This window comes from Rattus norvegicus, chromosome 14 (assembly GCF_021556685.1).
Source record: "Rattus norvegicus strain SHRSP/BbbUtx chromosome 14, alternate assembly SHRSP_T2T, whole genome shotgun sequence".
Taxonomy (NCBI): Eukaryota; Metazoa; Chordata; class Mammalia; order Rodentia; family Muridae; genus Rattus; species Rattus norvegicus.
Window position 1 is genome coordinate 26710189 of NC_141547.1, and position 14320 is coordinate 26724508.

A 14320-nucleotide genomic window follows, 5' to 3' on the forward strand; every position below is an offset into this window, starting at 1 on the left:
ATCAACAATACATGCGTCACTGATGATAAATATTTGACGTGAACTGGTTATTTCCCAATAGTATTTTTTTTCCCTTCAAGTTAGTAAGTATAAATAATCCATGAGGATAAACTTCCATAGACTAAACTAAATAGGTGTTGTCAATTGGTCACATGTTGTCATGGAAACGAGAAACTATTTTCTACCCAAATTATTGATGGAAGGTATATGTTAAATACCCCAATATTTTAGATGTATCAGTTCTATGTGTTCTTGATAAAAAATAATAGAAAGAGGATACTAAAGAATACTAGTAGTCGTGAGAACCCATCAAGAAGAGAGTTTTCCTTCTAATAATGAGTGTTGGTTACTTCTTTGTAACTTTTCATGGGGTATTTTTTTGGGGGGGGGATGTTTTTCTGAGACAAGGTTTCTCTATGTAGGCTTTGATGCCCTGAATTTCTTTCTGTAGACCAGTCTGGCCTCAAACTCAGAAATCTGTCTGCCTCTGCCTCCTGAGAGCGAAGACTAAAGAACTATGCCTCCACCGTCCACTGTCCACCATCCACTAAGCCATTCCTATTTAAAACAATATTAACATGTTTTAAACATTTGCTGAAACAATCTAAATTAATGGAAACTGAATGCCCCTCAGAAATAATGTTAGGAAGGGCATTTCACAGATCTGGGAGTGTTACTTACTAGATATTCTAAGTGTTCTGACTGTGCAAATTGAACTTTATTGAATCAGTCGCCTCATTCTTGGAGTTACAAATAGGTCGTATTTAAAGAGCAGGGGCTTTGGATAGCTGTGCTAGACATCAAGTCACTGTGCGTAAGTCAATCATATTTAAAGGGGGAGGTTTTTTTGTGTGTAAATAACATCTTATGTGTGTCTTGGAATTTGCCTGTCCCCAAGTTAGTAGCGCACCTCTTTTTATTTTGGGGCTCTCCTGCTCTTCCCTTTAGCAGTGATGGAAATGGCCTAAAGAGAAAAATATTTTACTTTATGACAAAGATGGTTTAAACCAATGATTTAAGAAACTATCCTTTTTATAAATTCAGTGACAGCTATATTATATATACTCGCTTTGGTGAGTTCTGTTCTGATTTTTGGACACATCTCTTCTGTTTAATTTCTTAAAGACTTAAGACTAAGCATACATAATGCAAATGCTGATGTTTCTTATGGAGTTAAATTTTATGATTCTCACCCTGAGCTAAACAGTATGTCAATGCGTGTGTGTGTGTGTGCTGAATTTTACTATTTGATACTCCCAAGGGGTACTGATTTACTAAGGTAATTTTCGCAAAGGGAACACTGGGAAATAATGTGCAGATGACTCAGTCGACCCTGATGGCATAAAACAGTGAGCCAAGTTCAACATCGTTCAAAAATAAGTAAATAAAATGTAAAACTGAATCGCTCATACTCTACTCTTTATAAGGTCATTAGTGATCTTGATATTTCCTACTTACATATTACGTCTTTTCGAATTTTATTTTTCAAGTAACAGCATTCATTTTTGAAACTTTGTCAGTTTCTCTACACACCAGTCTCACTTGTAAGGTATGCTTACTGTTTTACTAGATTATAGAGAAAGCATAAGAAGTTATACTTAAAATTTTTAAAAAAAGTAAAAGACTACTTTAGAAGCAAAAGATTTACTTTTTACTAAGGCTATGTCTTCTGGGTTTTCTTTTTTTTCCTATTAAAGGATTCGATTTTTTTAATCAGTTACAGTGGAATTATGAAAATTAATATTATGCTCTATTCTCAAGGCTGCAAAAATGAATCATCTTGAAGAAACACAGTATTCGAGGCAATGAATGTATATTCAAGCACACTTTATATTTTTCCTCAACAGTTGTAAAGATGTTATTTTGGGGGATTTAACTTAATTGGTAGAATTAAAGCTGCATATAAATAGTATAGACATGTAACATTTCAATTGCTATCAGCAAGAATATAAAAATGAAGACAGGTGTGATAATATGAAAATTCACACATGAATTTTACGTTTGAAGAGTGGGTTACCTCAAAGATCACTTTCATTGTGCGAGTTAAAGAATTCAGGTACTCTTGGCTTTCTTGAATTCCATGCTACAATTAATACACTTAATACTTTGAAACACTTAATTGGTCTCCCAAAATATGGCCATATATTTTGTTTAATTTTTGTGTAAGAGTTTAAAAACAATTGATGTTTCTGAAATCTCTTGGTAAAACATTTTATCTAGGAATAAAGGCTGGATGAAATCTCTTTGAATTAGAGAAAAGCTATTAGTGCCGACTGTATTAAACTTTTTACTCCTAAAAGGTCTTTTTCATAATAAACATTTCAGCATTATATTATTTTGACAAAACTAAAAATAATAATAATGTCTGTTATTATTATTATAGTTTTAAATCTTTATTTTTAAAAGTGCAAATGATTTTACTTTCTAGGCATCCTTTGATTTTACAATTTTGTTCCACACTTTACAAATAAAGAAAAGTCCAGCAAGTCTGTCGGACTGCACATTATATGAGTCCCTTACTTATGTTCAAACTAGTTTGTTTATCTTTATTAGTTATATTCGCTATAACTTAAATAAACATTAATAGGAATAACATTTAGCTAAACCTTTTCTCATAATGTGTAATTACTACATATATATGTATATATATATATATATAGTCAATTATATATGCAGTCTTCTCATCTCTGTATATGTTGGGATCTTTTTAGGATGTTACAGTGGATTTTTAAAAAAATCAGTAGATGAAAAAAATTTTAATATATGGTGAGATATTTGCATGTAACTGAAACATATCTTTCAGTACACTTGTAATAGTTTCTAGTTTATTTGTAGTATCTAGAACATGTGAATGATATAAATCAGAATGCAATGTTGTTTAGGGTAAATGGCAAGGAAAATATCTCTATATGTTCTGGGCACACTAGCAAACCTTTTTCATCTGCAGCTGGTTTGATCTACAGGACATAGAGCCTGCATGCAGTTGGTGGCCATCTTTATGTGCAATTAGATAAGGACACACACACACATACACACAGCACACGTGCTATATGTATATCTACATCTACATCTACATTTACGTGGTGATCATATATCTCACGCATAGGATACACATTTAATTGTATATAGTCTCCAACTTTCTCATGCCAAATTTATACCTTAATTATTATAGAGGCCGAGTGAGCACTCTCCCTTTGGTATTACTGCAGTGATATATCCTGCATTTATTTTCAACCATTGACCTCTGTGCAAAATTTAGCAAGATCTAGAAATGTTGTCTGCAATATATTTCCAAGTATATAAATGCAGCTACTTTTGAGGGAGGAAGACAATCTATACCATACAGGGGACAGACGAAGTGCAACACTCTTGCTACTACTCGAGTAGCCCCAGAGCATATGCCTGCAATTTAGAACCTCACACGTCCTTATGGACTCGATCATTTCAAGCATACATTGAAAAGATCACCACCTGGATTTTGTGCATTTTACAAATAAAGACACTTTATGGAGAATAGACTGCTTTCTTTGGCTTCCATTTTTGTAACCAAATGGGCATTTGATATTAGAAATTAGGAAGCTCTACTTAAGAAAAGTTATGGTCATAAACATTCCACTCAATTTTTCTGTTTTTACCAAAAAATTGGAAGCCAGCATTTGGGAGACCCTTTGATAACGTTGTTCCTTGTAGATCAGAGCCAATTACTATTAAAGGAGTCACTGCCCAACATTTCTCTAACATGCATTACTTATAAACAAAAATGTCAAGTAGTTCACTGTGAGTTCTACGAATCATCCAGTTGCCTATATATCATTCTTTAGTGTCTTTGAGGACATCTGGGTCAAAGAATCTTAGGAAGCAGAATGATATACAGGGAGCACAGTGTCTGACATATTATAATAAAGAATTCTGTTTAGTTTCACATCTTCTCCGTAGTTTTAAACAAAGAACCATTTTTTTGTCATCAGACAAATCCTGGTGAGTGAAGATCTAAATGCTGCATTATGGTGCTAAAAATAACAGTTTGCAAGGTTATTCAGGAAATACCGAACTCTGAAAATGTGTGCCTACAAACACGAAGAAACACCCATTAGAGTGGAGCCTTCGGTCTGATTTAAAATCGTACTGGTATGATCTCACTAGCCATTAGGTGCAAGAAGCTATGATAATCAACAGGCACACATGTTCAACTTAGAATTATCTTAGAATTCACTTAACTCCCCGGGTGATATTTGTGTAGAACGTCACATGACATGAGAATCACATTTGATATTTAGAGATGGGGAGCACTATTCTTAAAACTGGGTTCACAGGTGAGTGATAGAATCCGACATCAAAGCAGGCTTGTCCAAGGCTTCGTCAGTGAATACAGAGATGGAAAGATACCTCGCTTGACTCTTGTTCTCACTGGCTTGTGTCTCTCCAGCATACACTGATTCCAGCAGCCTTCCACACATGGACTTCTCTATCAGTGAAATGGGTTTTGAAAATCCTTGAGATTATTATTCACTATTTCTCTTAAGTGCCTGTTCCCCTCTTATTAGAATGAAAAGAAGTGGGTTAATTCGTTTGCACATGATCGTTTATCTGATGTATCATAATAACTTAAAGATAACTCAGAATCCATGACGCCACAGAATGGTAATCATATAATATCTATCATGACATCCAAAGTATTGACTAAACCATATGCACCCTTAATTCAAAGAACAGCATGTAACAGCTCAAAGCTTGGAAAAATCTTCTTTGGCCAAAGGGCCCATGGGTGTCTGTCGTGATTCTGTTTGCATGAGGGAAATTAAGACGACACAGACAATATAAGACTAAATTTCATTATATATATATATATATATATATATATATCTCAACTTTCAAGGTCAGAAAGTAAATGAATTAACGCATTGTAGGTGATAAATGCCTGACAGACACTTCAAACAGTAACTTCTTTTAAAACAAAAGAAAAACAAGTCCCCCCATGTTACAATAAGTCTGTGAGGGGAGGTTGGCAGAGTTGAAGCACGAGAGGCACAGGAACTACATTTTTAGCTATTTTCCTATACCATAAAATACCACCTCAAAACCAAAGCTTCCGGAGTCCCATATGACAACAGTAACTATGTCACTGGTTGTTTACTTACGTTTTATTGAGTTTTGTAGCTCATGATTTTACACGTGATTGTACAAAGCATAGTTTTTAAAAAGGATAAAAGGATTGTACAAGAGGGTAGTGGGGGTTGAGTACCTTGAAATTTATCAGTGCGTATGGCCAGAATAGTGTTATATGTGAATACAGAAGAATTCTATGAGACCAATGTTACAATAGCTATGTATTTGCTTCTGTAAGTGATTTTTCATATCAGTGAGGAGTAGCTCGATCAGTTGTTAGTCTTCAAAATAAGCTATTTTTAACAGACTTATATCATGAATTAAATGTGAATCTTTGTCAAGAATAAATACAATATGGAAAACTTTCCCAGTTATCTGTCCTGTTCCAAAGCCTTTAGAAAAGCCAAGGGAGAAAAAAATCTGGTTCTACAGTTTTTTTGAATTTATAGTTTACAGGAAGTATTAGATGTTAGAATATTGACACCGGTGTTAGAATACATAGATGACGGAGACATATCTACAAAGCACACGCACACACACACAGCTGTCTACAATTCTGCAGGACAACACAATTTTTTATGATTCAGGATAGAATAGGATATCTTTACTTTCCACTGGTGTGTGAAAGCCAGCATTCAGTGATTTTCTTTGTCCTTTGTGATTCAAAATGTCAATCAAACCATCAGCCATTAGGACAATTGAAAGTTGAGGCATTGAAAGCAAGACTGTACAATGATAATCAGCTTTCAGCATTAAGGCCACACTGTTATAGCCACTGTGCCCCAACTCTGAAGAACCACACTGCTCCCTGTGTCATGATTCTCTAGGTCCATGAGACATCTTTTGAAGTCAATCAATAAGGGTGGCAATATTATTGTGCCTGTTTCAAACATCAGTGGGAACAAAGCAATTTTTAAGGTTGACACCATTACCTTGTCATCTGTATGCAGTTAAGAAGCTATATCTGATTCACGTTGTAAGAATTTTCCAGTGTTGGGCCAGTAAAACAAATCTAAATTCCTCTGTTAATTAGATTTTTTTTTGCACCTTCCTCCTTAGCTCAAAGGTAGCACTTCGATATAAAACTATTGGGTTCTCAAGATGCACTGGGAATCCATTCTGATGCGTTGTATTGTCAAGTATTTCAATAGTCTAGAATATGTAGAGTTCTTTGCAGAATTGTGGGAAGTGACTACCGTGATCGACAACTGTCAGCATGGTGGTAATTTGATAAGTCAACAATATTCAGGTATAGATATATATGTGTGTATATATGTGCCTGGCTATTTTGTCATAAGACTATAGGTTGTTAATTATTTTGCACAATGCATATACTTCTAATATCAATTTTACTAGAGAGGGTCATAATAAAGCTGTAAAAATCACAAAGCTACGGGTTGCATTAAGTGTGTAGGTATTCAATAGTCAGGAGATCAGAGGGTGAAGGTGAACTGATGAGAAATACTTATATTTTAGAGACAATTAGGAAGTATTGAAATTTCTGTGCAACAGGAGTTAACCACGTGAGAAATATAAAAAAAAAGGCTAACAGCATGTTGTATTTTCTGTGGTTTTAGAATGATGAAAATATACGAATTTACATTTTTTTCTTAACACATCAGAAGTATTGGGCACAACAGCTTTTTAATCATTATAAGCAATTTCACCCCTTCCCCTGAAACCTTTCCTTTAAAATGCTAATGTAGATATTGTGTATTTGGGAAAACTTTGCCAAACAGGTTCTGATTGGAACTGTTCGGACTACAGTTAAAACTCCTAGCTGATTAAAAGAAGGTGGTGTCCGTGAGCTGTTTCTTAATCGTCACATAAATCAGTCCCCAATTCCTTTTATCATGTTCTCCAGTGGCAGGGAAATTACAAATGAAGAAAAATACAGTCAACATACTGGTAAGACAGGTAAAGGTTCAAAAACATATTTGGAATTGAGGCATTTTTAATAACAACTTAAAAGTGCTACAGGCAAACTGATGATTATAATTTTTTTAGAAGACTATAATGATTACTTAAAATGAGAATATACAAAACTAACTCCCTGGCTAATTGTAAAAAAGTTACTTCCTCTGAAATCTTATTAAAAATTAGACTGTTCAAACACATATACAGGTGACAATTTAAAGACCATTTTCCTTTGTAAAGCAAGCATGACGTCATCAAGGTAAATGGATGCCTTAGATAAATGTCCCCTATGGCTTAACCAGGACACAAACAGCTATACCAACTATCAACACTTTTAGATTATAAATGAAAGTTCAGATGTCTAAAAACATGTTTTTCAGATGGTTTAAAACAGACAAATTTCCTGATTGCAAAACTGAGTTTAGTCTTTGGACTCTATTTTATGAACTCTTAAAAAAAATTTTTTTTACATAGAATTCATTTATATGAAAATGTTTCCCAAACCTGTTTTTCTATGTATTTGTGTTCCTTCTGTCTTCTTTCTAAAATTTGACATGGAAAGATCTAATATATAGATTCTAATTAGGAATGCATAGTAATTGTTTATGTGAAAGATTATGACATATTAAAAATAAACAATTAAATATTTGTATTCTGGCCTATAATATACTGAGAAGTTTGTACATAGAATTTTATATCAATTACTTGTCTTGGAGTAAAGGACTATGGCTAATGTACCAATTCCTATCAGATAAGAATTTCAGATTATTTTTGACTCTTTAAGTTGACATTCATTTATGTTAAAGTGACTTTTGTTTGTTTGTTGTTTTTATTGGTGTTTTTTTTTTTGTTTTCCTCCAAAATATGTTAAGTACTGGAGTTTTATACAGTGTTAATGAACAACTTTAAAAACTAAAGACTTTCATTTCTATGGCATAGATACAATTCCGCTAACAATTGTTTGTTAGACAAAAGCTTTTCCCCCTTTCCTACAAAACTACAGTTACTTCCAAACATGTTTTAAAGTTATCATTAACGTCAGAGGATTCATCACACTGTTGACACTGAAGATTCAAAGCCCAAATTTGGGTTGGGGATTTAGCTCAGTGGTAGAGCGCTTGCCTACAAGCTCAAGGCCCTGGGTTCGGTCCTCAGCTCCGATTAAAAAAAAAAAATTCAAAGCCCAAATTTTTAAAAGATATTTTTAGTGCATCAATTTTTTAAATTGTATAGGTGGTCTTAAAAACAGCATTTCATAAACTATGATTTAATTTAGAACCACCATGGGCCTTCTTTAATAAGAAATTATGATTAACTTAATTAGCTGCCTTTGCTTTGGCTGCTTATTTTTATTTTAATATAGTTATAATTGTTCTCAGGCCAATTCATTTTACTCACTAAGATTATTCTAGCACGGGGCTTCGACATTTATCTCCCATATGTTCACATTTACTGTGTTAAAAACGAAGAGGGATGTTCACACAATTTAACTGAATTCCAACCAATTTTCTGCTTTGAATTTCTATTTACTTATAAATATTATCAATTAGCATCATTGGCTATGCAACAAGCCATCAATACAAGAATCGATTACACCTGAGGTCCTTAAGTTAGTGCCCTGACAAATTATCTCATTACTTAAGACCTCAAAGAGGTAAAAACTTCAAGCGTAAAATATTACAAAAATATTATTTACTAGAAAGCAATAATTGGCTTGTTTCATTTACATGACTCTCTCTCTTTCAGTGGGCTGAATAATGTGCTATGTATGCACACTGAGTCTGTTTGGTAGAAATTTACTTCTGGTAAAATATGCAAATAAGCACGCAACGAATGCCGCCCTGTACTGAAGACTTAGAATCAACCAAAGGTTCTAGAATGAAGAAAAAGTTATTAGCATTAATGTGTCAGTGCCTTTGCATGAAAAGTCGGGTGGAAGCAAGGGTCAGGAACTATAATGTAGGTGGTATAATCAGGACTAAATGAATATACACACTTCTACTGAAATGAGACACAGTCACGTACGTTACCTACTGTTTCTTCTGTTTAATTAGAGTCGCATAGCAAAGGTTTTTCAAGGTGAGGAGAACATTCTGCTGTTGCATAGTATAAGATCTCCCTGCATATTGATTCTATTAATTGTCCTTTTAAATGATGTTGGTCTGATTCCCACAGGATTAACTCTCTGAAGCACGGCAGTTATGATGTATGAGAGGAGAGGTCGCCAATGGCCCTTTCGTCTTGATGCAAGAGCAACGTTAGCGCACAGTAGGCAGAGGCCTTGGATACCAGTTGATGTATTCAAGTGATCTTTCTTCAGGTTGTTCCCGGTAGAAATGGGAAGGCTACCTCTTTCAAGTTCTGGATAACGAAACACACAGCACCACACAGGAAAGTAGTAATGCCAGATTACAGACGATTGAAGAGCTGGACTGAAGTAGGGTCGCCACTGTCTCATGAAACGGCCTTTTACTGATATTGCTTTCCTTTGGGATAGTATTTTTTTAAATCAAGCACAAGTGTTAGCACTCCACAAACAATAGCCTTATTTCTGAGGCTGACTTAGGTTTGCTCACTGAGGGAATTTTTTTTATAGGTATCGGGTGGGTTATCGGTAATGTGGGGAATATTCCCAAACCATGTCGTGAGAAAACTAATTACTTCTAATGCTTATGTTTCTCTTCCAAATTAAAATGTTTATGGATTTCAAGAAAATATTGCCATCATCTGGCTAAAATCAAATGATCCATGGATTCTTTTGAAATGACTTTCAGATTAATGGGTGCACAACTTCCTCTCTACCACAGACTTTACAGTGTCTATGGAAGACTGGCTGGTCACACTCTCAACGCCTCTCACCTTGATTTAAGATATCATTTAGAGATAGCTAGTGCGTGGGCTTTTGTAAAGTAAGCCCAAGGATATACTACAAGGGAAAATATACTTTGGCAAGTTCATTTGAGCTTTATTCTACGTGGGGCTCCTTGATCTGACACATTGGTAGTGTAGGAATAGAAAGATCTACAAAGTTCTTTTGAAGGAATTCTTTTGTCCTTCACCAGTACCCATACATTGAAGAAGACAAAAACAAAGTAAAAAGGTCTTACATAGGAGGCATAAAGGTGGGAAATATGCATTGGGGCAGGGTGAGGTGTCAGAGACTACAGAAAGGGAGTCAGAGGGATGGAGGAGAACCAACACAACAGATTTTGTTTGAGGTGGCCATAGAGAAAACTAACACAGTGTGTCGATGTTAATGACCTTATATTCTTCTGGTACAATGAATAAGGTCTTTGCTTTTACTATTGTGCTTCTTAGCCAACTGAGGAAATTTAAATTTCCAAATTCCTCCATTAGAATAAAGATTACAATAAGGGGCCCTGAGAGATGGCCGCATCACAAGTGATATTTAAACCACTGGATGACTGTCTTTAGCCTTAAGCCTAGTGACTAGAGATGAGTGATCTTCCTTATCCCACTTGAGTGGGTGCTATGCATCAACTTTGTCTGCAAAAATCTGTACTGTTGTGTTTGGATATTCAAGTCAGATATATATCTGAGTGTGAGAGTGTGTGTGTGTGTGTGTGTGTGTGTGTGTGTGTGTGTTGCTCACTTGGGTCACAGAGGTTAAGAAGAGTTTATATTATGAAAACAAAGAAAAGGAAAGGCAAGGAAAGTCAAAAGAGGACTTGATAATATAGTACATACGTCAAAGCCATCTCTTCTAAATCTCAATCAGTTGTTTATTGGTCGGCAAACAAGTTTCACTTTTACAACAAATATTAGTAATGAGGTCATCCAACTTGAGACCATACAAAATGGATCATAAATTTAAAAAAAATTATATGTGCTGCTAATTTACCATTTGTATCTCTACATTACTTAAAATCCTGTCAAATAAATAAATTTTCCTGTTAACAGAAAACTTTAAAAAAAAAGAATTACCTCAAAATAATTTGACCTTTCAACTCTCACTAGGAGGGAGTGAATTTCCTCTAACAATTGGTAGTGCAGGTGCCCACGTGGGGGTCAGACTGCCCATTCAGCACTTTTAACGCCTACGAATTACAGCATTTCACATGCAGAAGCCCCCTCTAGCTCTATAGACACCTCTTAGCTTCTAGAATCATAGCTACTGCCTTGGTGATGAACTGCTTGCCAAATAATGCTTCGCATTACAACAGATGTGCCCTGGAAATGTAAAATTTGTCCTGCTCTAATTTGCAAAAATGACATTGGAAATACTCGGGCTGGATAAATATAGATAGATAGATATATATGGAGGGAAGGAAGTCTAATTTTATTTATTTTATTTTATTTTTTGTTAAAAAATAATTTGTTTGCATTACTAGAAAATGATTCTTATAAAGTGATAGCTTCATTTATTTATTTATTATTATTATTTTTTGCCAGGTGAATTTTTAAAGGAAAAATAAAAAGGTGGGGTGGGGGGAGAGGGGACAAAAGAACAAATAAAAAGAAAGAAAACAAGAAAGGAAGGAAACTTTGCTCTTTTACTGGTAGACAAACTTGCAAGACTAGCACAAAAGAAAAGGAAAATTTCTTCTTTGCCACTACATTAACAGGACTCAAATTCTGGAGGAACAAAAAGCAGACTATATGCGCAATGCTAGTATCTGTACATGACATAGAAATTGTTCAATTCTTTTTTTTTCTGCCATTAGTTTTATCATCAGTTAATACAGCAAATCATAAAATATGCATTTAGCATATAATTCTAGAATTCCCCACCGTCAGATTATTAATTCTGTTGTTTTGCTTTTGCTTTTCACAGCTATGCTCGCTGTGGTGAACTCAGGTTGCGAGTGACCGCGCACCGCTATGGGATACAGTTCTGCTCTGCTTCTACGGCTGGGCAGCACTCCAATCTAGATGCAGCATTGTTACTAATTCCAAACAATAGTTCCGGCCTCTTTTTTTTTAAAAAAAAAAAAAAGAAAGAAAAATCAGGTCCTCGTGATTCTAGTAACAGAGCATCAGAGCTGTTAATCACAACCTAACTCAACAAGGCCACAATGAGCGCCATTTTCATCTTATCTCGTTCATTAACATAATGAAGTGTCCATCTGAGGGGAAAGACGGGAAAGACTGGGGCACAGGGGGAGCTTTCTCCCCTGCGCTGACCTAAAAATTCAAGTTAAAAAAAAAAAAAAAAAACCAAATGTCAGAGTCTCTCTTTTGAGAACAGCATCAGATGTCACACACGTGTTACACACGATGACCACTGCTTATATCGACTCAGAATGGGCCACCGGGTGTTAGCTGTCCCGTTGGTTGTCATCCCCGTGTCACCTTCTATAGACTAGTGACCAAGTGCGCCGGTCCTTTGGAAGTCCCCTCCGGAGAGGCCCCATCTTTATTGGGAGGAACTATGAATCCATCGCTGCTGCCTCGCCCTAGCTGGTAGTAGGCGTGCAGCGGGTGCACATGGTTTCTGGAGCCCAGGTTTGGCATGCTTTTGTAGTAAACATCTTCGGCGTCACCACCCTTGGCCGCTGCGGCTTCGGTCTGGGTGCTGGTGGTCACACTGTCTGCAGCGGGCACACCGGCCAGGGCCGGCATGCTGGTGTACAGAGAGTCCCTGTGCGGTGACTGCGGGTCTTCTGTGTGCTCGTCGGTTAGCAGAGGGAAGAAGCTCTCGCTGTGGTCCTGGGGGAGCCGCCTCCTGCTGTAATGGTGTGGCTGGTGGTTATCGGTGGAGTAAACCCTCGGGGGCAGCAAGGGAGCATCCGATTCCTCGTGAATGAGTTCCAGGCCCAGACTCTCCTCGTGGTTAAAGGACGCTGCGTCATCCAGGACTATGGCGTCATCTTCACTCCCACTGCCTAAGTTGTCCACCAGTTTGTTCATCATGTTCCGGTTCTGTTCGCTGGAGCGCTCGTGGTTGTTCAGGTATGAAGGGATATAGTTGGAAGTGAGTTCCTTTAGGATCTTTTTTTCTAGGGCGGTCTCGTTGTGGTTATAGCCACGGTCTATAATTTGCACACAGTTGCTCAGGTATTCGCCGCCAGCAATGCTGTAACTGTTGCCATGGTTACCATTCAGTGGTAGAGTATCCATGACACTTGTATCCCTGGCATTGTTCAGAAGCCCCTCTGAAAAAGATTACAAGACACTATGACATTTATATCCAATGAGCCATCGAACACACACACAAACACACACGCAAACACACACACAAACACGAAAGTAGAAACATGTATGACTCTAAAATATGTATAAATTGCTAGCATTTTAAATATAAAACGGAAAGAAACAAAAAGCACCATTAAATCTATACATATCAGCACGTATGTATATAATCCAAAATGTATAATAACAGAAATGTTATAAAGAGAAAAGAAGTATTCAAAGTAAAAAAATTTAAAAATGTATTAATTTCCAGTTTCACACAAACAGAATCGAACAGATAAATTGTATTTAGTTGTAACTGGCAAATTAAGATTTGATATAGGCATTAACTGCTTTCAATTTATACACATTAAAGTCAGTTAAATCCTCATCGCTAACTTTACATATCTCTGAAATAACTAACATAATTCATGGGTGACACTTTGAATATGCAGTTCAAAACTAAGAGAAACATTTATTACCTTGATTTATAAATATGATTTAGGAAGAATAAAATAATTTTTGCATACAATACCACAAATGGATTATGTTAAATTTTCAAGTTATAAAATAATGTCCAGTCAAATAAATGGCACTTCGAAGTAATTTATACATGCTTTCAAAAGTGCTTGTATACTCTTTTGTATTTTTCTGCTATAATCACATTAGTTATTACTATATAATAACCCAACAATTATTGTTTAGGGTCACTGAAAAATACTGAATAAGAATGTGTTTGATTCCTAAAAGCACAATATTATTATTAAAGTTATCCTCTTATAATGACTGATGACTCGGGACATACCAAAATTTACTTTTAAAGAAGATAAAACATTTTTCTTTTTGGTAAGAAACAGCTGCAGGAAAATAAATTTAACCACAAACTTCAAGGTTTTTGGCAGTCTCTTGAAGGAGCAGTTCAAGAATCTATAATAGTTTCATACATTACTTTAAGCATATCCACAAAAGAAAAAAAAATCACCTACACATTTAATCAGTGCTGGTAAATAAGGAAGGGTATTTCCAAAAATTTACTTGAAGGATTTTCTTAAACCTCTCAATACACTTCTAAATTGTGAAAATATAGCACTCGTTCTATATCTGTGATGCAAGCATATTTCAGAAACGCCAGTTCAGTGACAGTTGACAGGACATGTCACGTGTT

At 35.7% G+C, this 14320-nt stretch overlaps 1 protein-coding gene across 49 annotated transcripts in view; it reads right to left on the reverse strand.

Moving 5' to 3' along the window:
* The window catches only part of Adgrl3 (adhesion G protein-coupled receptor L3), a 781670-nt gene that overhangs the window by 19023 nt on the left and 748327 nt on the right, over positions 1-14320 (reverse strand). For 39 of the 49 annotated variants that reach the window (XM_087582171.1, XM_087582169.1, XM_087582170.1 and 36 more), the window contains one exon: positions 9055-13139. The exons of 9 other annotated variants lie outside the window; for them this stretch is intronic. In XM_087582171.1, the coding sequence (XP_087438297.1) occupies positions 12340-13139 (800 nt within the window). In that variant the 3' untranslated portion in view covers positions 9055-12339. 49 annotated transcript variants of the gene reach the window in all.